Raw genomic sequence first — 26,770 nt, forward strand, 5'->3', positions numbered from 1 at the left:
CAGGAATGAACCCACGGGGTGATCTCTTAGGGTTGCAGTCCCTTCCCTGCTTGCTCCAGAATGGTAGTCATTCACAGCAGGTTTCTGCCACCTCCGATAGCCACGCTCCCTGCTCCACAGTGCCTGACACTCATTACATGGCAGACAGGAATGGAGACCGGCCCTGTCCATTCCCTGCCTGCTTCCCCAAATTTGGCTTCAGCATGTCTTCCTGAAGCTGAACGGAAATATCCGTTCTCCCTTGTGGGGATGCGTACCGCAAAATGCGGCCCATCATGCTGAGGTTTGATGGTTGCTCTGTTCAAAGGGGGGACAGCGATACTAAAGGCACTAAACAGTATTATGTTTTATTGCAGACAGAGAAAGCTGACCGGCGCCAGAACTTTGTCTCCCTTGCTTTACGTAAGCGCTACAGCTATCTGACTGAGCCTGGAATGAGTGAGTTGCTCTTACCAAAGTACTAAACCATATATACATGATTTTTCATAAGAAGAGACATTTTTTCTATAAACGTTGTATTTGGTGTCACTTTGGAAAAAAAGAAAAAAACACACCTGTCTAAAACAAAACTCTTGGATGGTCTGTGAACTCTTGCGTTGTGAGAGCTTGAAAAATCCTGACTGGCAAATGATATGTGTTAGTTAAGTAAAAATATATCGTTTTTCAAAAGTGCCATGTAGGTCCAGAGGAGTAGGATTGCAAATTGATTTCAAAGAGTCTGCTCCTCTTCCCTTTAAAAGATTAGAGAAAGCTGCTGTAGAAGTGGTATGCAAAAGTTCAGCAAAGCTGGAGAATGCCATTCAGATGAGCACTTAAATGTTTAGATGCTTAGCCAAAATGGACTCGCTCATATTTTATATTTTCCCTCTTCTTTCTCCTCCCCTTCCTTTTCTCCTCTGTTCCCCACAGATGCTTTTTATTCCCTGGCACCACACATTGTTTTCTCTTAAACTTATGTTCCCCTTGACCAGACCTGTGGCATTCCTTTCCTTCCCCATTAAATACAAGAATGTATTTGGCTTAGCTTTTCTTCCCTCACCTCTCCTGTCTGAGGGTGACTGCTATTGTCCCCCATTCCCAGGCTTTTTCTTGCCTTTTTTGCCCTTCGTGACTTCTCAGTTGCTACCCTGCAACAGACCCTTTGATATAATTTCATAAAATCCATAGACAAACTTCATCGGGTTTTGGGAGTTCCCACTGGATGGCTGCTGTTTAATTATCCTATAAGATCTGTGGCTTCTTTGGATCGGATGTGGCCCAGAATACGTTACACTTCTCAGGCCTGGGAGAAGACTTCAAGCATATAACATCTGAAGAAGCTATCAGATCTGCTGAAACATCTTGATGGACTGTTAAGGTATCGTCAAAGGCTCGATGGGAACTGAGAGAGAGGGAAAAGGGAGCTGCTTGAAAGGAGTTTGACAACCGTGTATGTTGCTTACAATTAGTTTTTCAGGCCTCATTGGGGAAGAAAAAAAAAAAAAGTAGTCTAATTTATTCACCAAAGGTCCATTACGTCTCATTTGCAAAAAGTTGGAGGGGAAAAAACTTAAGCCTGCTTGACTTGTACTCAAAAACAGATGGGTTAACACCGTAGAAGTTCCTGACCATTCTTTAACTATTCTATCCGTTTTGGCAATGGTTACTACTTAAGGCTGTGAGCTACAAAATTTATTGTGTTTGCCAGGCAAGGTTGTAGATAGTGTTTTGGCCATCAGACTGAGTACCACCTCCTGTGCACATGTAGCATGTAGTCAGCCACTGTCACTACCACCTGCACCATGCTGGCGCGAGAGGAGGATGGGATCTTGGAGGTGTAGCTCTTCCAGAGAGCACACACTACCCAAGACAGAGCCAGGCCTGCTGCTGTGGCTGCTCTACACCACAGGGTGTTTGCTCCAGTGATTGGGTGTGAGTGATGAGCCTCCGCCAATTTCCAGTGAATTCGATGGCACAGCTCCTGCAGTTTTGGTAGTAGCAGGGGTCGTTCTGGTTTACTCACACAAGCGCGTGCGTGCACGTGCAAGCATACAGATTTTTTTCCTCTGCAGCTCTGCCAGTGCCGGCGCAGAAGAGAGCAAGGCAGGTGAGATGTTCCCCTGTCTCCCTGTCCTTACCCCTGCTCAGGGTAAGGGACCAAAGGGCCCCTTTGCTCTTCCCAGCCGTGAGGTCCCCGCAGAAGAGGACGGCTGCAGTGGTTAAACCTGCTCAGTCCTGGCTGTTTGGTTGCAGCTGAAGAGGAGCAGGGCTGAGCTGGGGCCGCTAGTATGGGTTCACTCAGCGCTTTCAATTACCAGCTGCAAGCAAAGAGGTATAGTTTAGTGCACAGAAGGTAGTAACTAACATCTGTTTTGTGATAAAATCTTGGATGCAGAGTGATGGAAACTGTTAAGGCCAAGAGCGTCCAGTAGCCAAAAAGGGCTGTTATATAAACCCACTCTTTAGGATATTATCTGACTCTAAAGCCTTGCATGGTTGTAGGGATTTCTTTGCTATTTCAAAATAGTAAAATTGCCCAGTTCCCTGCTGTTTGAGTTATGTCATAGCTGCACACACTGGTAAATTACTCAATTTTCTTTGTACCGCCTCTTCTTCTCAACTGCAATAAGGAGCACAGAAAAAGCACCTTAAACATGTCTGAATCCGCGATTTACCAAGAGAAAGAGCAGTTAAGGGGGGGGCCCTGTTGGTTTGATTGCCTCACGAGCCAGTTGTGATAGACTGGCTCATCACAGCACAGTGGGGTCCCTCTAAAAGCCTTTCCAAACACAAACTGCTGAACAAGTTGTTTTTCTGTTAGTTCTTTTCAGAATGATTTTGTTGTGTGCTTTTTTTTTTTTTCTTGGACTTGGGACTGTATGAACTTTTGGTGAATGTTAGCAGCTGCTGCTAATTAATCTTCATAATAAAGCCTAGCTCATTTAATGAAGTACACAATGTTTTCTTCTTTGGGGGAAAAAAAGAAGTATGTCTGTGCTTAAAAATAAAATTGCAAGGAAAAATGGATGTTTCTTGACATAGGCTGTGCCAGTCAGGCCTAGTATTCAAGCTCTCTTCAACCTAAATGTTCTCATACTGCAGTATCACCAGCCATCCACATTACCTTCTGGGCTTCGATTGGCTTCTAAAGGACCGGCACATTTCTCCTTGCAGGATATGGACCTGTGGTATACTGAATATTCACTATTCTATAAGAGTGCATGTGCTTTAAGTTTAACAGTTTAGTATTAGACTTGTTAAGCTTCTTTCACTGTGAGTTACTGTCTGTCTATAAGACAGATCAAGCAGGTTTGACAAATTATTAATATAACTTCAGAGAACGGTGTGTTGAAATAAGGTGTTTGGATATTTTAGTTCCATTTCTAACTCCAACTTTAAAGAAAAAAAAAAAGCCCTCTAAGTTACTTTGTGTCAACTCTCTGAATGTTACTGCTGTATCAGAGGATATGTATGCTGTAATGGGATTCCCAGAAATACTGTCTTCTGGCATGAGTACCTCCTGTGATGCAAAATGTGGTTGATGATGATTTTGTTCGAAATGCCTATGAATAAGCTGAGTGTTCTGGGGGATGATCACAGTTAACAGGTTTGTCCTTGCCAGGAAGTTTTTGCATAATATATTGTTCTTTGACTGCTTTTCTAATGTTACCTTTTGAGAAATGTAAAGTTGAACAGGTCTGTCTTTGAGCTGATACAAGAAATCTCCTCAAAAGGTACCAAGACACTACATCTTGTAGAAAAAGTGTACTCTTCTTTCAATGGCCTCTTGTGAAATGATTTTGTAGGGTTTATATATTTGTGCTTAATACAGCATACAAATGTATTAATCTGTGTGCTTGTTTTGACATGATATATTGTGCATGAATAAAAACTGATTCAGTTGCTTTGCTTGCTCACGTTTATCATATATCATACTTTCCATATTTCATGTATGACACATGCTTCTTAAAACCATTTCATGTAAAGTTTTACTTTAGTTTGTACCAAACAAAAGGAATATCGCATGAGAAACAAGTACAAAAGTTCCTTTTCTTTCTTTCTTTTTATTATTTTTGAAAAAATATTGACTCAGAAAAGCTCTTGCTCTTATTGGCTTTGTGAGTGTGAAGCATATCCGAATTGTGCATGGGAGATATAGGTTTGAATTTATTCCAGTTGCTTCACAGTTTGCACATCAATTGCCTGTCACTTAAAGGAATTTTGGGTTCTGCATGAAATACTTCTGAGTGGTTTAAAAAAAGACTTTAGCGATCTAATGTCATTTTGCACAAGTTTATATTTTGTATAGGTTCAATATCTGAATAGAACAACAGAAATTATTAAAAGGATAATTCTAACAGTTGCACAAAGCAGAGACATACCTAAACAGGCAAAATAGAACTGGTACCAATATTTCAGAAGTAGCACATCAGAAAGTCAATAGGAAGTAAGAGAAGAAATTTTGATGTGTTTTTATTTTTACCTTATGGATTCCTTCTTTGTGTTTTCTGTTCTTCATTGTTTGCAGATTTGGTTGCTATGTGCTTTCTGTCTTTCATCTCATGTTGCTTTTTGGTTTGGACCAGTCATCAGTATACGGCTTATTCCTTTTTTTTCTTTTCTTCTTAAATCTTCTTTTGCCTCCTTCATCCTAACCATGCAAACAATTGTACTTGCTTTTTGTAATATTACAACGTTTACTGACCAATTTTCTTCTCTGGTCTCTCTGTTTTTCAATCATTTTTGTTGATTTTATGTTTGATTTTAATTTAACAATTTAAGAAACAGTTGAACGGAGTGCAGGAGCGACAAGATCCCTACCTGCTACTTACTCATACAAGCCATTCTTTTCAACACGGCCATATCAGTCATGGACAACAGCTCCAATTACAGTGCCTGGGCAAACCAAATCAGGCTTCACTTCCTTATCAAGCTCTTCCTCTAACACTCCTACAGCTTCCCCATTAAAATCAATATGGTCTGTTTCTTCTGCTTCTCCAATCAAATCCACATTAGGAGCTTCTACCACATCTTCAGTTAAATCTGTTAGCGATGTAGCATCTCCGATTAGATCATTTCGGACAATCTCTTCACCAATAAAAACTGTGGTATCACAGCCTCCATACAATATGCAGGTTACTTCAGGCTCTTTCGTCAGAGCTCCCGCAGTCACAGAAGCTGCTAGTCTAAAAGGGCTGGCGTCCACTACCACATTCCCCTCTCGGACATCTCCAGTGACTACAGCAGGGTCTCTCTTGGAGAGATCGTCCATAACCATGACGCCTCCAGCATCCCCCAAATCCAACATTAACATGTACTCTTCAAGTTTGCCACTTAAATCGGTCATCACATCAGCATCTTCACTTTTATCGTCCCCTCTAAAGTCAGTGGTGTCACCTGCTAAGTCAGCAGTTGACGCTGTTTCATCCTCTAAAGTCATGATGGCCTCGTCTCTCTCGTCGCCAGCAAAACATGTAGCTGGGCACACAGATGTACCATTGCTTAATGGTTCTGTGTCACCTCTGAAATACCCATCTTCTGCCAATTTAATAAATGGATCCAAAGCTGCAGCTGTTTTTCAAGACAAGATCGCTGCAGCTGCACATTCTGCAAGTTGTGCCGCTAACGCAGTTGCTGACACGGCTGAGAGAGTGTTTTCAACAGCTACAACAATATCATTTTCTCCACTCAGGTCATTTGTGTCTTCAGCACCATCAGCTTTCCAGTCAATAAGAACTCCTCCTGCAGGTGCTTTGTACACAGCCCTTGGGTCAATATCTGCAACTACCTCATCAGTAACTTCATCAACAATAACAGTGCCGGTATATTCTGTAGTCAATGTTTTGTCTGAACCAGCATTAAAGAAGCTCCCAGAGTCGTCTTCTCTTACAAAATCAGCTGCTGCGTTACTGTCACCTATTAAAACATTGACTACAGAGGCACGCACGCAGCCTCCCTTTAATCGAACTTCATCTCCAGTAAAATCATCCTTGTTTTTAGCACCCTCTGCTCTCAAATTGTCCACACCATCATCTTTATCCTCCAGTCAGGAGATACTGAAAGATGTTGCTGAAATGAAGGAGGATCTAATAAGAATGACTGCAATATTGCAGACCGATGTCGCAGAGGACAAACCGTTCCAACCTGAGATACCGAAAGAGGGTAGAATTGATGATGAAGAGCCCTTTAAAATTGTTGAGAAAGTAAAAGAGGACTTAGTAAAAGTTAGTGAGATTCTGAAAAAAGATGTGTGTTTAGAAAGTAAAGGGTCGGCTAAAGTATCCAAAAGTGATCAAGGACACCTGTCTGAGGATGACTGGGTAGAGTTCAGTACAGAGGAGATTGATGAAGCGAGACAGCAAGCTCTGACAAGCCCTCCTATATCTGTTCCAGAGAAGGTCCAAATTAAAACTAAAACCATGTCGGAAAAGGATTATAACTTGTCAAAAGTTATTGATTACTTAGCAAATGATATCGGTAGCAGTTCATTAACAAACATAAAGTACAAGTTTGAAGAGGGGAAAAAAGAAGGTGAAGAGAGACAAAAACGCATTTTAAAACCAGCTATTGCTTTGCAGGAACATAAACTTAAAATGCCTCCAGCCTCTATGAGGCCTTCAACATCAGAAAAGGAGTTATGTAAAATTGCAGATTCCTTTTTTGGAACAGATACTATTTTAGAGTCTCCAGATGACTTTTCTCAACACGACCAAGATAAAAGTCCCTTATCTGACAGTGGCTTTGAAACGAGGAGTGAAAAGACACCTTCTGCCCCACAAAGTGCTGAAAGCACAGGGCCAAAACCACTTTTCCATGATGTACCCATCCCTCCCGTCATTACAGAAACAAGAACTGAAGTAGTTCACGTTATCCGCAGCTATGAACCGTCATCTGAAGAAATTCCAGAGCAGAAAGCAGAGGAGCTACCGGCCTCGAAACCTGCTCCTACGCTTATGGAGCTGGAGCAAAAACCCGCTGGATCTATTAAAGAGAAGGTTAAAGCTTTTCAAATGAAAGCCAGCGGCAGTGAAGAAGATGACCACAAGTGTGTCCTTAGTAAAGGTGTCCGAGTAAAAGAAGAAACTCATATCACTACGACGACTAGGATGGTTTATCATAAACCTCCGTGCACTGAAAGCACGTCTGAAAGAATCGAGGAAACAATGTCTGTTCATGACATAATGAAAGCCTTTCAGTCTGGACGTGACCCTTCCAAAGAACTGGCAGGTCTGTTTGAACATAAATCATCAGTAACATCCGATGTTAGCAAGTCTACTGAAACTTCACCCCAACATGCAGAGAAGGACAGCAAAATGAAACCCAAACTGGAGCGAATAATAGAGGTCCATATTGAAAAAGGTAATCAGGCTGAACCTACTGAAGTCATTATTAGAGAAACAAAAAAGCATCCAGAAAAAGAAATGTATGTATATCAGAAAGACTTACCTCGGGGAGATATTAACTTAAAAGAGTTGGAAAAACATGATGCTTTTCCTTGTTCAGACGAACAAGGTCAGCAAGAAGAAGAAGAGCTCACGGCCGAAGAGTCACTTCCTTCTTATCTGGAATCCTCTAGAGTTAACACTCCCGTGTCCCAGGAAGAAGACAGTCGCCCTAGTTCTGCGCAACTCATGTCTGATGACTCTTACAAAACACTGAAGCTTTTGAGTCAGCACTCAATAGAATACCATGATGATGAGTTGTCAGAACTAAGAGGGGAGTCTTACAGGTTTGCTGAGAAAATGCTTCTTTCAGAAAAGCTAGATGTGTCTCATTCTGATACTGAGGAGTCAGTTACTGACCATGCTCTACCCCTTAGTTCAGAGTTACAGGGGTCTGATAAACGATGCAGAGAAAAAATAGCTACTGCCCCTAAAAAAGAGATTCTCTCCAAAATCTATAAAGATGTATCTGAAAATGGTGTAGGTAAAATGTCTAAGGATGATCATTATGATAAAGTGACAGTGTTGCACTACACTGGAGATGTTAGTAGTCCAAAACACGCAATGTGGATGCGCTTTACTGAGGACAGATTAGACAGAGGTAGAGAAAAGTTGATATACGAAGACAGGGTGGACAGGACTGTTAAGGAGGCAGAAGAAAAACTGACTGAAGTATCACAGTTTTTTCGGGATAAAACAGAGAAGTTGAATGATGAGCTACAGTCTCCGGAGAAAAAGCAGCATAAAAAAAATGGCAAAGAAATACATTCTAGCCAGAGCTCTGCCAGCAGCAGCCCTGAGAAAGTTCTGCTCTCTGAATTACCATCGTCCGGTGACGAATGGAGTAAGGCGAAGCAGTATGCACATGATGGGAAATGCTTTCCCAAGGTGGATGAAAGAAAAGCGTCCAGCTTGCCCAGCAGTCCTGAAAAAAGGATATTTGTGCAACCTGCAGAGGACTCTAAACAAACTATGGAACACAAAGGAAGTGCTCAGCAGACTGGAGTACCTGAGGTTTCACAGGCTGGATTTCAGCTCAAGCAATCAAAGCTCAGTTCCATTAGGCTTAAATTTGAACAAAGTATAAGTCCCAGGAGTAAGGACTTAACTCAAGAAGAAAAAAAGCTGGATGGTCAGTCCAAAATTCCAGTAAAGAAATTGCAAGAAAGTAAGTTACCAGTGTACCAGTTTTATTCCAGAGAGAAACATGCGAAGCAAGTAGAGCTCGTTGATGGGAGCACAGCTTTACAGAAAGAGGTGAAAACACGGGAAGATTTTGTTCCAGGTAAAGGGAAAGCTATTGAAGACTTTCGTGGTTCAGACACACAAAAACAAAGACCTGAGACAAGTAAAGGCGTGCCAGAATACTTTTCGGAACCGCAGGCCAAAGACCTGGCATATGGCTCAGACTCAACAATGAAGGGACACTGGGACAAAAAAATCTACAGGACGTGGGAAAGTCCTGGAACTTCTAATCATAAAACACAGAAAGAAAAACTTTCACATGTACTGGTTCCAGATACAGTAAAAGAAAACCATGTTGATCGTGCTGAAGCGAAAACTGACAGAAAAAGTGAATTTATCACTGTGACAGAGCACAAACTGGCAGCAAATGGAATTCATACAGAAGAAGTGAAGGAAGTGACTGTAAAATCTCCCTCAAAAAGGGTTTTATACAGAGAATTTGTTGTCAGGGAGGGGGAACGTAATGGTGAAGTGGCTGATAAAATATGCAAAAGGAAAGAAGACATTGCTGTGTCCCATATTCCAGTCAGAATTGTTGAGGAGAAGAGAACCACGCTTGATGGTGTCTATGAACTTTCAGCTAAAGTATCCCAATCAGCTGTGATTAAGGAGAAAGTTGAGAGGCAGATTGATTATGTGGAAGATGAAAAAGTAAAGCATTCAGAAATCAGAAAGGTTACCAAGCAGCAGAGCTCGATAGGTCTAAGCCCTCCTGTTGAGGAAACGGAGCTATCTCCTAGCAAATCACCAGACTCTTTAGAATGTAGTCCAGGAAAGGAATTTCCTTCGAGTGAGTTAGTTGACCCCGGTGCTAGTGATTACTTGGATAAAGTTGCACCGCTAGTAAGCACGGAGGGAGTAAAAGAAATTAAGACCTTACCTGTTTATGTCAGTTTTGTTCAAGTAGGAAAGCAATATGAGAAAGAGGTGCAACAAGGAAATATAAAGAAAATTGTCAGTCAGGAGAGTAAGACAGTACAAGAGACAAGGGGGACATTTTACACAGCTAGACAGCAAAAACAACCTCCTTCTCCGCAAGGTAGTCCAGAAGATGACACACTAGAACAAGTGTCCTTTATAGATAGCTCTGGTAAAAGCCCTTTAACACCAGAAACACCAAGTTCAGAGGAAGTGAGTTACGAGTTTACGTCTAAAACACCCGACTCACTAATAGCTTATATCCCAGGCAAACCCAGTCCTATACCTGAGGTATCTGAGGAATCAGAGGAAGAAGCAGAGGCTAAGTCAACATCCGTAAAACAGGCAGAGGTTGAGGAACCGCAGATTGACAAAGCGTTACCTAATCATATACATAAGGACTCTAACAAAAGACCCAAAGGTAACAGAGTTGCTTATATTGAATTCCCTCCTCCTCCACCACTGGATGCAGATCAAGGCGAGTCAGAAAAGAAGCCTCACTATTCCACTGGGAGTGAAACTGAGATGACAGAAGTGAACTTGCAAGATGACCATGACAAATGCCAACTGGCTGAACCTGTCATAAGAGTACAGCCGCCATCTCCTGTGCCACCGGGAGCCGATGTCAGTGACTCCAGTGACGACGAGTCTCTCTATCAACCTGTTCCACTTAAAAAGTATACGTTCAAACTGAAAGAACTGGAAGATGACCAGAAAGAAAGCTCCAAACCCAGAGCCCCTGAAAAGATTGAGAAACAGAAAGAGTTAGGACATCCCACTTCTGGGAAACCTAATGAGTTTGACATTGGGCTTGATTCACCTCAGAATGATGTAGTGCAAAATGGGAATAACAATGACCAGTCTGTCACAGAGTGTTCCATAGCAACCACTGCAGAATTCTCCCATGATACCGATGCGACCGAGATTGACTCTCTTGACGGTTATGATTTGCAAGATGAAGATGATGGTTTAACTGAGAGTGATTCTAAACTTGCAGGTCCAGCAGTTGAAACCAAAAAGGACGTATGGACTACAGAAGGCATTCTAAAGCAGACTGATCGCTGCTTTAGCCAAAGTAAGCTTGAAGTCATTGAGGAGGAAGGCAAGGTAGGCCCTGAAGAAGACAAGGCACCTTCCAAGGGTCCAGCTTCTGAAAAAGCCGGAGATAAGAGCGAACAGAAGTCAGGAGCACAGTTTTTCACTTTGGAAGGCAGACACCCTGACAGGACTGTATTCCCTGATACATATTTCAGTTACAAAGTAGATGAAGAATTTGCAACACCTTTCAAAACGGTGGCCACCAAGAGTTTAGATTTTGATCCATGGTCCAATAACCGAGGTGACGATGAAGTGTTTGAGACAAAATCAAGGGATGATGAGGCTAAGCCATTTGGTCTGGCAGTGGAAGACAGATCTCAAGCAACAACACCTGATACAACTCCAGCCAGAACTCCAACAGATGAAAGTACGCCAACTAGCGAGCCCAACCCCTTCCCATTTCACGAAGGGAAGATGTTTGAGATGACTCGCAGTGGTGCAATTGACATGAGCAAGAGGGATTTTGTTGAAGAAAGACTCCAATTTTTTCAGATTGGTGAGCATACTTCTGAAGGGAAGTCAGGGGACAAGGGGGAAGGGGATAAAAGTACAGTCACTGCCATCACACAGCCACAGGCAGGGGACAACACTGTAGAAACAAACCTAGAGAGACCAGTAGAAACAACAGCAGTTGAACATAAGCCCATCATCCAGGCCAGTGGAGATTGCATGGAACAAACACTTGGTAGTAACTCACTGGAAAAATCATCGGCAGCGGTAAACGCTTCTAAAGTTGATCCCAAATTGCGCACACCAATTAAAATGGGAATTTCTGCTTCCACCATGACTCTGAAGAAAGATGGCCCTGGCGAAGTGACAGATAAGATAGAAGCTGTGATGCCAAGTGGTCAGGGATTAGAAAATGAAACTGTAGCAGTGATTGCGAGTTCAGCTTCTAGCCAGACAAGCTGTAGGCAAACAGAAAACACTGATTTTCCAAAAGATAATTTTAATAACAACAACAATTTGGATTCATCTGCTGTCCCTACAGATGATATTACCTGTAATGTAGTGCTAAAAGAACATTTGGAACCGAAATGTTCCCTACAGAAAGCTAATCAAGCAAAAAGCACTTCAGGAAAAGGTACAGGGACAACACAAGGACACAGAGTGAGAGATAAGCAAAAACCACACGGAGAGCAGCAAAAGTCAACAGAGTTGGTAGGGGCTAGAGGAAAATCAAAGCTTCCTGTAAAGGCCAGCTCAGTGAAAGAAGTCTTTTCACAAAATAATCTCCAAAGCAATACAGGGAGTAAAGTGAAAGGGGCTAGCAAGCCTGACAAAGCAAAACAAAATAATTCTTCTCCATGCCTAGAAGCAAGGTCTAGGATTCCTGTAAAAAATACACATAGGAGTAATCTAGCTAGAAGAACTCCAGCCCTGCCAAAACAAGAGCAGGTAGAGAAAGAAAAGTCAAAACAGCTTCCTTCTAAATTACCAGTAAAGGTAAGATCTACCTCCGTCACCATGACAACAGTTAAAGTAAGGAAAAATCAGCTTAGGGAGGTATGTAAACATTCTATTGAATATTTTAAGGGAATTAGTGGTGAGACATTAAAGCTTGTGGATCGTCTGTCTGATGAAGAGAAAAAGATGCAGTCAGAGGTCTCTGATGATGAAGAAGACAGTACATCAAGGAACACATCCTTATCAGAAGCTACTCAAGTTTACCAGCCTTCCATTACATCGAAGTCTGCTAGAGACATGAGAACAGAGGCAGCATCTATAAAATCAAAGATTGAAAAGGCCGACAGTGAGAGGAGGAGGAGTAAGAGGACTGGTGAGAATGAAGGCAGTCAGGTTTCTGGAGCTCTCATGGCTCACCTCGTGGAGATCAAGCCTAGTTTGTAAAACTTTCAACTTGTTGATCCTAGTGCATGAACTGTTGTGATTGCCTGTGGAGTGACTTAACTGTAGTTTTCATTCTGTCATCGTCATCTGTATGTGCTGTCTTATACTCTTCTTTCTTCCTTTAAACAAATCCTGTACTGTAGAAAGCTAGGGAAGCATGCCAAAGACATTCATGTAACTCGAAAGTTGATGTAACTCAGAAACGGAAAGATTTCTTTTGTGACAGCAAATTCATTCTGTCAAAGTAGATAAAATAGATGTTAATCTGGTCTTGGTGGTTTCCACCAGTAATTGTACAACTTGTGTACAGTCTAACAGCTAGATTGTCAGCATGTTTGGTTTCATTACACGACATCATGTAGTTTGACATTTGGCTTTACGCAGGTGAAAATGTAAGAGCTGTGAAAAAATTTGCTTTGGCAGGTTATTAGGACACACCACCATTCTAGTAAACAATATAAGCACTGGCAACTTAGTCAAATTAAAGCTATTATTTATAATAAGCTATTGTCCGGTATTGTGGTTTTCTCCGCAAAACCTTTTTAATCGAGAAATTGTAAATCACAGGTCCACAGAGTCCATGTGAACGGACAGATATAAGGATGGCAATTGTAGCCGATCACCTAGGACTTAGCTGGACAGGTAAGCTTTTCTGCTTTAATATTGAAATTAGCCTTTGCTGTTACATTTTCAGGTAGTCTTATTCCAAAAGCTGCAGCAAGGCCGCATCAGACTCTCCTGAATTCACAGTGAGCCCAGCCTCCCAAAATATGCAACGTGTTGCTGGGCAAAGGCACCTGATAGGAAATAGCTGTGAAGAATTATCCCATGGTCTTGCAAGAAATCAAATAGAAACTCATAAGGAAAATAGCTAAAATGGCTCTCCTCTCAAGACGTTCACCCAGGGCACTGAGAGGATCTATCTACTCGGGCTCAGGGCTGCCTCTCTATCTGGACAGCGGTTTCCCCAAAGCCCTGGAGCTGGCAGGGGCCCAGCAGTGCCCCAGCAAGTCACTGCTGGGGGGTGGGGGGGAGTGGTGCCTAACTGTATGCCCGCCGTACCTGCATATGCTGATGGATGGGCAGAGCTGGCCCTTCGCGGGCTTACAACTGCAGTCACCAGCTCTCCCTGCGTGTAGGTGACAACAGCACCCGTGCTGAGCTGCACAGAAAGCTCACAAAAGAGTAACAGTCACCAGAAAAAAACAGATTTTATAAATTAGCGTTGATGAAGGAGTCTCCAGGGAGCTTTTTTTCATGACGTTTAAGTGGCTTACTGGGTATAAGTATGATAACAGCTCACAGGGATGATTGAAATTCAAAATTATGTCTGTCTTAGGAAATTAAAGTATGAGTATACAAAGCCATGTTCATCGTTATCTGTAAAGTTGCTGTCAGGTAGTTTTGTTGACATCTGTGTGATCTAAGAAAGATAATATTTTTAAGCCTGACAGGATGATTGAGGAATTTGTGCTTTGTTTGGTGTTTTTGTTATGGTTTTCTTTTCTTGCTTGTTTGTTTTTTTTGTTTTTTTTTTTTTGTCTCTATAGAACTTGCAAGAGAACTGAATTTTTCTGTGGATGAAATCAATCAAATCAGAGTAGAAAATCCAAATTCTCTTATTGCGCAAAGCTTCATGTTGTTAAAAAAATGGGTTACCAGAGATGGGAAAAATGCTACAAGTAAGTTCAAGTAGTTACTTTTGTTGTTTGTAAGTTATAGCCTGTGTCATCTGTTACCGGTTCTAAATAGGTTAAATGGAAGAAAATATAATTAATGTCTTTCACAAGCCAATGGTGGAAAAAAAAAATCAGTTTACCAGAACTCAGAAATGTATCATATTTATTCAGTATATCTGTAGAAGGAAGGAATCTGTTGTCCACAACCATAATTGATGGGACAAGTAATGAACTTAAATTCCAGTAAAGAAAATATCTGGGAAAACTTTCCAACAGAAGGGACGTGAAACATGGAAATAGGCTGCCTGGAAAAGTTAGGTAGTCTCACGTTATTGCAGGTCGTAAGAAAAGACTAAACCTCCTTCTGTGAGGAGCGATGGAGGCACTGATTCGGCGCTCTTTCTGCTGGTTTTATCTGTGCATTTCACTTGAATTGCTCAAATTGAAAAAGAGGTTTTGATTTTTGTGTTAGGTCAATGATGTTCATTACCATCCTCTAATCCACACACTTCTTCACAGTATTTGAATCTACTTTGATCTCTTTCACCGTAAAAGTAATTTCCAGTATTACTGTGTTCTCACAACAAGATTACTGTAAATGAGATTTCATGATGTACCGCATGAATAGCCTTCCACGCATTATTACCTACATGGCTACCTATTCTGTTGTTCGTTGAAACAGAACGGTAAAAGGATTTTTACACTCCTTTTATGCTCCAGTAAAAGGATATTTTGTTTCAGTAGTAAGTAAATACGTTCTTTAAGAACTCTCCGACCTTATTCTTTGCGCCTTTTGTGTTGTAATATAATTATACTTGGGGGGGGAGTGAAGACTCTTAATAGATGTATATCTTGAATAAGTAGGCAGCAGAATGACTGCTTAGACAAATCATGGGCTTTGCTAGAACCAAAGGCATTGGGATGGAAACATGTGCCAGCAACTTATAATTAATGCAATGTGAATGTAACTGAGAAAGATGATTACACAGTTCTGCAATGCTGAACTTTTTTCTGACGTGTCGTCTTTGTTTTTCAGCTGATGCCTTAACTTCTGTATTGACAAAAATTAATCGAATAGATATCGTGACCCTGTTGGAAGGACCAATATTTGATTATGGAAATATTTCAGGCACCAGAAGCTTTGCAGATGAAAATAACGTTTTTCATGATCCTGTTGATGGTAATTGAATTCCATGGTCCTATTTAGTTCAGTGACATGTCCAATAGTACAACAATGTTGTATAAACTAGACTTTAAAAAAAGACAGTAAGTTCTATAGAAATAATTGGTTTTAATGTGAAGGCTTTTTCCTCTCCTAAAGCATGCTTATGGTACGATACATAGGTTGCACGTTAATATCTCAAAGAATAAGCCCAGGATCCCACAAACATATGCCCGAGTGAGCTTATTCCCACCAGCCTCAGTGTCAGTTGACAAGACCTGAATGTTTTTCTCCTGCAATAGTTGTGCTTTGAGGCTTGCCCATGTATATTTTTAATGTACTTGATATTGCATGCTTTCCAAGTTACCTGGAAATAGCCATATTCTTGGCTTCCTGTCTAGATAAGTAACATTAAGAATTCTTCGAAGAAAAAAAAGAAGGAAGAATAAAGGGGCGGGGGGTGGGGGAAGTGCTTAGTAATTGCATAGACTAAATTAATGTGCAATTCACTACCAAGCCTCTTTGAGACAAGTAAACATCAATTGCTTTATGATTTTTCACTTGGACCATTTCTACAGTGGCAGTAAAAAAATAGGAAAATGTTTTATTAGTGTATGGGAGAATACCTTTTTCAGTCTACTACTGGGTAAAATTGTGTAATAATTTTTACATGGAAGCTGTACCAACTGAGAACAGAATTGTGCAGGTTAATTTTGAGCCAGATTAAAAGGATAAATGAAGTTCTGCTTGTAAAACAGAATTGCCACAGGTATACTTATTATTTATCAGTATGTTGAAGAAGCTAAATGTTGTTTTTTCTTCTTTTAAATGTTAGTTAACAGGCACTGGGTTGCTACATTCTTTACTTTGATTTTTGTCACGTGTTTAATAAGTAGCTCCTTAAATAAGATTTTTCTTTTGTAAATAACATTTCCTTTGCTTTTTGTAATTTGTTCAAGTCTGTATTGAGCTTTCCCCGTATTTTAGTAGGTCTTTTTTCCTTTAGAGTGTACAAGCTCAGTGTACCTCCATTATTGAGCAGCATTGCTGGTCATTGAATCATTGCATTACAGAAATAATTTTCTGTTGACATTTTAAGAAAGTTGCTCTTGAAATGTTGCTTGCGCCTTTTAATAGTAGCATCAATGTGTTTATAAAAAAGTACGCTTCTCTGCAGTTGCTTTCTGTCTCTCCTCTTCTCTGAGCCTTCCTCAAGCTTCCTTTCCTCACCAAGACCAGACCACCTTTGCCTTTCTCTCAGCTGATTCAGGAAAGAAAAAAACCCAAAGCCTGTTAATGCATCTCCCTTTGCAGGCAGCACAGTGTCAACCCCATGGCATGTATTTTTTCCTTTCGTAGGTTACCCGACCTAGTATTTGCTGGAAAGCAAACTTCAGATTTTGTTGTCATTTTTATGTTTATATTCAGTTGAATCCTTTTGTATGCCTTTCCCATGTTTTCATCAATATTTCTTTTCTTTTCTCTGTTTATTTGATCAGTGTATCTGATTGTACCCATGTCACCAAGATCGCCTCACTCTCCAAGATCACCAAGATCTCCTTGCTCACCACAGTCCTCTCACCTGTATAACTTTACTGTACCTGAAATATTCATATAGCTCTCCCTTGTTGTGTTTGTGTTCTTACCCGTTGTTAACTGCCTTGTTTAGTTTTTTATCCTGCTGTGTATTTAGATCTACTATTCTTTAGTATCCTCGTTAGGATCCATTTCTGTTCCTCACACGGTAACTACTCCATTCTTGTGTCTCTATGGTTAAATTGGAAATATATATTAGTAGCGTTGTATTGCTGGTATTGTATATTTTTATATAAAAGTATATTAAAAATATGGACCTATTTTAGAAATAATGCCTATTGACAAAAATGTGGCTGTCCTATATTATGGTGTACTTCTGTCTTTAAAATCTATTTATTAAACTTCCAAATTAAAAAAAAAAAAACCTAGGAAAGATTTACACAATATGGCTATACGAGATTGTATTGGATATAAAGGGACAACCACCCTTGTCCACATTTGATTCATTGCATGCTCATAAGGCAATCTGCTATAGCTTGAAAATGTTAAAATGGCTGCAAAAACAATTGCTGAAATCTTCACAGACTATATACAAAATAGTCAAAAGTACTGGCTTCACCATACTGTTCACTGGCAGTACTCATTTTTTGTTCTGTCTGTTTAGGACAAAGTAAAGAAATCTGTCAGAACTGCATTTGTTCTTATACACCTGCACCTCCTCATACGTTTCATACCTTAAGTAATTCATGAATCATTTGACATTTGCTTATTTGTTGCTCCATGCTTCATCCCAGTCAGTCCAAATGTGCTGTCTTCCTTAGGTTATCCCACCATTCAAGTGGAACTGGAAACTCCCACTGGGTTGCGCTTCGTGCCACCCACCCCTTTCCATCAGGACGATTTCTTTAGCGACACCTCTAGCCTAGAGTCACCCCTTAGAACTCCCAGTAGACTGAGTGACGTGTTAGTGACCTCCCAGGGACACGTAGATGGTACAACAGCAGCACCGCCAGTGGTGACTGAAGAAGACACTTCACTGGACGACAGCAAACTCGATTTCTCAGTGCCTAGAGAAGGAACACCTAAAGATATTTCCGTAGGCGAGAGCCAGTTGGAGGAAGTGGACCTTAAGGATTTTCCGCGGTACCTTGGTAGTTATGGCGGGATATCGAAAGATGCTAAACAAAGGCAGAGTGAAGAGACTAGTAAAACAGGAGTAAGGACTGAACAGCCTGAGAGAGAAAAGTCTGGTACTGATGAGGAGATGATGGAAGAAAAGTTTAAATCCCTGTTTGAGGACATTCATCTGGAAGAAGGAGCTGAGTCTGAGGAGATGACGGAAGAAAGAGTATGGTCAATTCTTAAAGGTGTTCAACAAGCAGAACGCGAAATGTCTTCAATTACAGGTTGGCAGACTGACTCGTCAAGTGTCACTGAGCCACCGACGTCAGGACGCAGAATAGGTGGTAGTCTGCTAGATCGCTTGGATGATAGGTGAGCATCTTAGTATAAAAGAGTGTGTGTGTGTAAGCAAGCCTTGCCATGCTGCTTTTACCTCCAGGAGCAGTGCTGAGGCCGCTGTCCTACTAGGCTATGGGAATATGTATATATGCATATGTATTCAAAAGAAAAAGTAACAGTTGACTCGATTTGGCCTCAGGCATATTTGTCTTTAAAAATGTATATTTATCAGGTTTCATTCTTAATATAGGTATTTCAGAATTAGTTTATATTATGTTTAGTGGATAATGTTACCTTTTGTGTTCTTTATCTTGTGTATTTCCATTTTTAATTAATCTAGGTGATGCATAGATGTAACTGGAATTGAGGACTATAAAACATACATTAGCTGAAACCAGGATACAACATTGCTCTTGTTTCTTGAGTACTTTTCTAGCAGTCATCCTTTTCATTGCATCTCTTTGCCTTCCCTCAGTCGTTACTTTTCCATTAGCCAATTTTTCAATTTTCCCTGTTTTCATAACACTTACTTCAAGCGTGTTAAGTCATGCTGATTTACCAGACTTTTAAAGAGATGAGTTACAAGGCATAAGAAGGTAAGAATGGTGATACCAAATCCATCTAGTCCCATATGTTGCCTCCCAGCAGTGACTGCAGAGGGTGCTCAGGGAAGGAGGAGAGTGGATGTATATACTCTTTTCCTCCAGTGCTTTCCCGGGCTCCCCTTGCTTTCAGCATAATGACCCACTGGGTGGGTGCTTTCTACATGTTTATCCTCAATGCATTTCTCTTGCATGAGCTTTTCCACCCTCCCCTTGGAGCTACTTAAGCTTTCAACATTCACAATATGTGTTGCCGTGTTCAGCCTTACTAGTACCCACTGGGTGAAGAGCTCCTGCCTGGCTTTGTCTTGAACGTGGCTCCCATGATTATTAATTGAAGGACCCAGGTCTGCATGAGCTGTACATCAGCAGAGAGTGATTATCTGCAGAGTGATCGTTTGTCTGTCAGCAGTTTACATCTGTTGCAGCTTTGACTCGGGATGTTTTAAGGGTCCAGGTAGCATTAGGTACTCTCTTATTGAATCCAGTGGGAATTTGGCCACCGATTTCAGCAAACTGATTGTTTTTCAGGACTGTAAAGCACTTGATCTACTATGGATGTGATTTCTGTTCTGTTAGGCAAGCATTGTTATTCTGCATTTTATATTGTGTTAAATTAGTAAAACAGATCACTTCTAGAAGTAAAAGGGCTTCCTCAATAAGATAACTTATCCATTTCTAACCAGGTTAATTCAATTTGCTCTCTTTTAGAAGAGTTATGCCAGCAAATAGCTATAGTACTTTCATGTGTACAGTCACAGTGCTTAACTGAAAGCAAGCAAAAATGGAAAAGAGAAGAAAACCATGCATCAGAAGTGCAGGCTAAACGTGCCGGTAGTTAATCTGGGACAAAATTCTGGTCAGCTTTCTATCTTGTAGTAACCTTCCATGCCTTTGGCTTTCTAGAGTATTGAAACTCTGCACTGTCTAAGGTTTTCTTTTCAGATACCAGTATTTTTTAAAAGGCATGACTTATCTGGAATTCAGATGCTGTAGTCTGGGGGAAGAATAACATTAATTATTTGGTCATTACTGGTGATTGCACAGTAACAGATACTTTCATTACTTCCTCAGTTAGAGAGCACGTTGGAGAATTCGTGCCTCGGGGATTTATCTTGTGATTATACAAGGAAAATGGTAGGTTTTGTGTATTTTTATGTCTCCCCCCCGCCAAGTGGAAGGGGAATAACGTGAAAGATTTGGCCTTGTTTCCAGTGTTCACCATATTCTCATTGCTTCTGAAAAAATACCATGATGCAGAAGACAAAGCTATTAAATAGACTGATGTTTGCAAGCTGAATTTAAAATTTTCCTTTTCTCTGTCTGAAACTTATGTGCTAAGAAGGAAGGTTCAGCGAGAGGCTCGGTGCTTTGCCCTTCTGCGTGTGATTTAAGCACTGAATGGCTGTCTATTCTTTTTTTTTTCTTGTAGCTCGGACCAATGTAGGGATTCTGTTACCTCATATGTCAAAGGAGAAGCAGGGAAGCCAGAAACAAATGGAAGCCTATCTGAATCCACAGCAGAGGCAAAAACTAAATCCTACATCCAGGAATCTTTAAATGATGTGGGAAAACAAAGTGACAAAGAAGCCCTGAAAACAAAGACCCAAATCTCAGCTGGTACTGATGAGCAAACGTTATCATCAACAGCATATCAGAAATCTTTCGAAGAGACGAGCAAGCCAACAACAGAAGGCAACAAAACATCTGTGCCTGTCAGTGTGAAGAAGATGAGCTGGAGTACTTCTGAGGATGGCAAGCCAAGAACAAGCATCCAAGAGGAGGAGGGAGCAGTAATGTCTGAACAGAAGGTACAGTATGTCCTGTAATTACTAGCTGTGTGAGGAGTCCCTATTGCTTGACATGTTGCTTGACATAATTTTTTGTAAGACTTGTAATTTTGTTTGTGACAGGGTGGGGGGGTTATCCTTCTTTATGCCTCTTCTATTTATTGCTAAAGTAAGAAAAATGGAAGCTAGTGGAAATTTATATTCTGTGGTGTGAACAGAATGAGGTGGAGTTGAGGGAGGCAGAGGAGCCAAGCAGGGCTGGGTAATGCTCTGCCTGACTGGCCCTGAGCCCTGGAAGAGGTTAGAGCAGCTTCTGGGACTGCTGGTCCTGCGTCACTGGGGAGCAGGCCCCTTTCCTGCCCTGACATACCACCTGTGCAAATCGTGCCAAACAGCTCAGCTGTCCTCCATCTGTTTCCAGTAAGGTGATGGCACTGCTGGTTTCCCCTCTTTTTGTGACATTGAAGTGAGCAAAGAGATATAGGGTCTCTTCCGCCCCTATGCTGCTCTTTGTCCCCAACACCCCCTGCATTGTTTTTGCTCTGTTAATTTGCAGGAAAATAAATTTGGGGTAATATTTAATCTCCCCCTTATGTTTTTTGTTTCACCGCCTCACTCATCCCAACTCCAAAGTGCATTCAGCCCAGAGGAATCAAAAGATTTCCAAATGTGTAAAGCGCTTTTCCAGGTGGTGGTTCTTTCTTCTTAAAATACTGCTGAGGGGCTCCCCTTCATTTCTACCTTGCCTGACTTGCACATCTTTAACTGTAGAACCTCAGTTATAAGTTGGTTTTGGACGATGAAGATTTTAATAGCTTTCTCAGTTGCTTATATGTATTTCCCAGAAGCCTAAAAGTAAAGTTGATTCAAAGAACAGCTTATAGCCCTGTAGCTGCACGCACCTCGCACCCCAGCTGCAGGAGGGTTACCATGGAACAGACCACAGGGCCAGCAGGGAACCAGTCTTAAAAAGGGAATTCCAAAGTTTCTTCTACATTCCTCTCTCTGCTGAGATTGTCCTTTCCTGGGCGTAATACGGGAGGAGGTTATAACTTCTGAAGTGAGGCATTTCAGTAGAATTGCTTCTACATGATATAGCTGCCTTTTTTTTTTTTTATTGTAGCACAATAAAAATGTTGGCTGTGGTGGGCTGCAATAAATCATTCAGGTTTAAATTAGTTCATTTTAAATTATTCTTTCGATTATACAACCAAGAGTTCTTTTATTAGATGGTAACATAATCAGTCTCAGCAGTTATGCAGCATATGATTGTTATTATCTTGTTATTAGTTCGTGACACAGTTGAAGCAGTGAAGATCTTTCCTAATGTTCACTAATTACTGGAATACTTAAAAAATGTAAGTAAGAGCCTTCTGCAAAGGCAGTTAAAGGCCGATGGCAGAGTTCCTTTAGTGTCAGTAGGCTTTGGGGCAGACCTCAGGCTGATATTATGCTCAGTTTAAACACGGGGATAAGCGGAGATGCACAGTGTAACGTTCTGAGGGTGTGCAGCTGTGCTGCACCTCCCCCTCTGGATTCCCATCAGTGAGAAGATAAGTTGCCATCCACTTTTGTATTCTCTTTGGATATCCCATCTGGATCGGGAAGAATAAGCATGTGCTTTTCTTATGCATGCTTTTTGCGCTATTTTTGCTTTATCAGTAAAGGGTGATAATCTTGTCTTCTAAATATCAGGTCTTTTTATAGGCATGAGCTTTGAATAAACTGGTATCAGAAAATAATGTGATTTCTAAACATGGGTCTTTCACAAAGCCTGAATGGGGAACAAACTAGTGTTTGTTAAAATGACAACAAGAATTGCTTCTAATAACTTGTCAATATTTATTCAAGAATATCTTCAAATCTAATCTAATTTGAAGTCAATAGTTTAATTACTAATACAGTGCAATTTATGATGAGACAGTTCATGTGCTGTCATAAAAACAGAAAAAGAATTTCAACTGCAGTCTCTCTATAAGGTGTTCGTTAAAAATACTCCATAAAAAGTATGGAAGAAACATATTTATTTCTGTCGAAAGAAAGGGAGAACAAAATAAAGGTACTTCCCAAAGGAAAGGGATTTTTTCTGTGACCCACTGGGAAAGAGCTAAGAAGCGCAATAGTCATCCACCTGCAGGGTGAGGGCTGCGTCAGTGTTTTGGCACACAGTTTGCAACAAGCGATAAACTCAGGCGATTGATACTGGGCTGCTGCCTGGTGACGTGGATGAAACAAATTGTTGGCCTTATCCCAAGTCCACGTAAATGCCCAAAAGCTTACAAAAGCAATTCAGTGACAGCATAGGCCATATAATTCCCTGCGAATGCTCAAGCATCAGATTCCAGTGATCTTTTGAAATGAAAGGAGCACAGCACACAGTTGCTCTTTTATCCCAAGGAGGGTGATGTCCATCATCTGGTCACCATGAGGTGATTCCCAGTGTCAGAATTCCATCACAAAATAAACCACTTGAAGCTGCTTATTAATAATAACTCTTCCTACAAAACCTTTGTGCGCTCTGGGAATCTTCTGCTTCATGTAACTTCTTCAGGAGAGGGTTGGATTATAATTTTTTTGTATACTTATCTGGCTAGTGTCAGAGGACAGCAGGAGACTTTACACGCAGATGAATACTATCATCCTGCCCTAAATGCTTTTTGTTATTTAGTCATTTTCCTCCTCCACCCACCTATGCCTACTCTTATTTTACATATAATTTCTGAGAAATGCTTCTTGTTTGAGACGTCTTGGGCCAAATTCAAAAAGAGAAACCGAAATGCAGTTAACAATATCCACTCTTTATCACTTAAAAATGAGTTTGGGGCTGTCATTGAGTGATTACAGAGGAAATTTTCAAATTTCTCTATTCAGAAAAAGGTTGGTTCAGCCAAATATCATGTGAGAAGGGCCTCTGCCCTGCGTCCCTCACACACATAGGTATGAAGCCCTTTGCCAGGCATGTGCGCACAGAAGTCTCAGCCCCAAAGCCAAGGAGCTCCTTGCGTTTTGGAGGGGAAATCACTGGGGCTGTCAGAGGGCGCCAGGACAGTGTAGATGCCTGCGTGCGGCTGTGGTACCTCCTGGCACCAAGCTGAGACCGGCATCAGGCCATTTGGTCCTCCTTGCCCTGAGCTGAGGTCTAATAGTTTCCTTCTTAAAAAATGCAGAATGATTGTACTTCACACTACAGGTTTGATACTTAAAAGCAGATAAATGCTGAGCAGGAAAGCCACTTACACAGAGAAGTTCTTCAAAATGCTTATTTGTAATCTTCTTTGTGGAGGTGCTCCACTGAATCTTTCTGTGTGACTGTCTTTCTTTATGAGGGAATTCACTTCCCATACTTTGTGAATCCATACAATTGGTTTGAAACATTAATTTTTGAGGAAAAAAAAGCAAGCAGTTATGAGAAGGGGTTTTGGACACAAAATTTTTAACTACGTAAGATTTAGAAATTCCGCTGGTCAGATGCGTTCCAAATACCATTATACTTAAAAGATGCTGAGATATTCCGTACCTGGTAAACTTAGCAAGCTACAGCATGTCAAAGAGCAAAAAGGTCTCCTCCCACCATATACTTTAAGAGCAAAACTGCCAGTCACTATGTACATAATAGAGACAGGAAAAACACTGTCCATGATAACCTCCGTTTTCTTCTAGTCCTGATCAGCATGTTCTGTCTTGCAAATATGCTGTTCAAATGTACTAAAACTGCATTTATTAGGAATGTAGTGACAGTGACAGTGAGATTGGGAGTGATTCGAGCTCAGATGAGGAGCAGAGAATTACAACAAGAGTTTATCGACGGCGCTTGATTCTGAAGGTATTTTGTGATTTGCATTCCTGAGGCGACGTTGGCATGGACGTGGGTTTGGACTGCTGTGTCAGAATGTCAGTTTTGGCATACTGGAGTCCCTCTGGTAGTGTGCTTTCCATTGCCAGTATGTATTTATAACCAAGTGCTAGGTGGCCTTTCCTTTCTTAACCCAGAGGTTAATGGTTGTCTTCTGCTGGAAAACAACTGTGCTGCATGGCATGTTGTGTCCTCCACTGCCGCTGTTTTGCATGGCATCTTAAAGACTACAGCTAGATGCAGTATGTTGGTCTGATGTAGAGCAAAATGAATCACAGACAGATATGGGTCACAATTTTTTTTTCTTTTTTTCTATTTTCCTAAAAAAATTGTAAATTACAAGTTAAAAAATTGCAGGAATGTACACGAGTGGGATATAGGAGCGTATGAGCCATGTAGGCTGGTTGAAACTTGTGGTCCTAAGTGCTTAATGTGTTCTGGAAAACCTTCTCAGATGATCCCAATTTAAAACTTACCAAAGTTAATAAGAGTCTTTGCATTGTGTTCAGTAGGCTTTATTTAGTATATTTATTTACAGTTGGCCTTTATTTACAGCACAATATACTTTATATACTGATGACAATGGTATAGTCATAAATAATTGCATTTGCCCTCATATTTTTCCTTGGACGGTCATATAGTATGGTATTATTTGCTTGTAGTATATAGCATAAGAAAATCATTCTGCATCGGAAACCATTATGTTAATACCTCAGTAACTTACAGGATTTATTAGATTCTTATTAGAAAATCATGTAGTCCAGCCATAAAAAAGACAGCCAGCCACCATAGTGCTATTACAGCATTAGCTGTACCTAAGATATTATTGTTACTTTAGGAATGATTTGTGACACTCTGCACATACCTATATTGCTGTTATTCGCATGCTGTGTGGAGAAGAGTATGCATACAGGCACTGCACCTCTTGTATAATGTGGATGGCAGATAGGCTGCTCTGTGCAGCTGCTGATCTCTCCGAGATACAGACGCTTTCGGAAAAGGCAGGATGATATTTCTGATTGTCTTCACCCTCAGTTTCTTCAGTATTCCAGTTGTGCTCCCATTTGGGACAAGGCAGGAATTGCCAAAATGAGCTCAGTAGAAGGGAATATTTTGCCCGATATCTCATCTTTACAGGCGGAACCTGCTGCCTTCCATGAAAGGTCCTGGGCAGGTCCGGGGTATAACCCTTCATCAGTAATTCCCTCTGCAGATAAGACAGGACTGGTCAGAAATAGGAATGTGGTTTCTGTTTTCAACGGGGCAGGCAGCCTGTGGGCGATTACAGACCCTCTGATGCTGTGTGTTTCTGGTAAGACATAAAGTATCTGCGTGCTGAAAGTTTTAAAGGCTGCACAATTGGCTTGTGGCTGAGGTCCCCCACCCAATTTATGTGTGAACTATTTTAGTGTCCGCTAGTTTGGAGTTAGGAAATGTTGGAGTAGAAAAGAGAAAGTATATAAAAAAGCAGCCTTCACTTGCTGTCCAAGTTCATCTGCTGCGTTTAGAGGAAGGCATAGAAACTTGTTTTTAAATGTGGGGGTATAATTTGGGGTTGAACTTTTAACAGAGCAAGAGTAAAGCAGCGTATATAGCGTTGTAATCTGCAGCCAGAGCAGATGCAGCCGGCGGGCTGTGCATGGTGAGTGGAGGTGGCTGAGCCTGCTCTCTTGGGAGTATGTCTGACTGAACTTGATTAGAGGTCTCTTGATTAGAAAATAAGTGTGATACTTTTGTCACTTTCAGATGATTTATGGCTTCTTTTTTTGTCCCCCACTCTGCATTTCAAGACAAGCTTAAAACAGAACAAGAAAAATTTTCAAAGCAGTGATCAGGCCTTTTTGAGAAAGAGTTTGACAGTGGAAACAACCATTTCAATAGCTACATTTTGATCATGTAAAGTTCATTACACGGTGGTATGAAATGGAAGAATCAAGCTTTAACATTGTTAGGGATCTGGACTTTAATTTCTTCACGTTCCTGACAGCAGAGGTTCAGTTGGGGTGAACTGAAATCACTGCGAGAGCGTGCACAAGCTGAGGAACGGCTCGTCATCCGGGGACTCAGGATATAGTGCTCAGAGGCATAGAGCAACACGCTCAGCCTGCAAAGTAAAAATAACACCCGTGTTTCTGCCACAGGGCCCTGAGCAGC

At 41.0% G+C, this 26,770-nt stretch overlaps 1 protein-coding gene across 1 annotated transcript in view; it reads left to right on the forward strand.

The window, feature by feature from the left end:
• ANK3 (ankyrin 3, node of Ranvier (ankyrin G)) overlaps window positions 1-26,770 on the forward strand; it is a 209,713-nt gene that overhangs the window by 170,232 nt on the left and 12,711 nt on the right. Inside the window, exons 37-43 of the mRNA XM_009889813.1 lie at window positions 357-438; window positions 4,768-12,462; window positions 13,101-13,175; window positions 14,084-14,215; window positions 15,249-15,392; window positions 18,317-18,404; window positions 20,406-20,784. Coding sequence (XP_009888115.1) covers window positions 357-438; window positions 4,768-12,462; window positions 13,101-13,175; window positions 14,084-14,215; window positions 15,249-15,392; window positions 18,317-18,404; window positions 20,406-20,784 — 8,595 coding nt within the window. The remainder of the gene's footprint in view (window positions 1-356; window positions 439-4,767; window positions 12,463-13,100; window positions 13,176-14,083; window positions 14,216-15,248; window positions 15,393-18,316; window positions 18,405-20,405; window positions 20,785-26,770) is intronic.

This window comes from Charadrius vociferus, unplaced genomic scaffold (assembly GCF_000708025.1).
Source record: "Charadrius vociferus isolate BGI_N301 unplaced genomic scaffold, ASM70802v2 scaffold738, whole genome shotgun sequence".
Classification (NCBI taxonomy): domain Eukaryota; kingdom Metazoa; phylum Chordata; class Aves; order Charadriiformes; family Charadriidae; genus Charadrius; species Charadrius vociferus.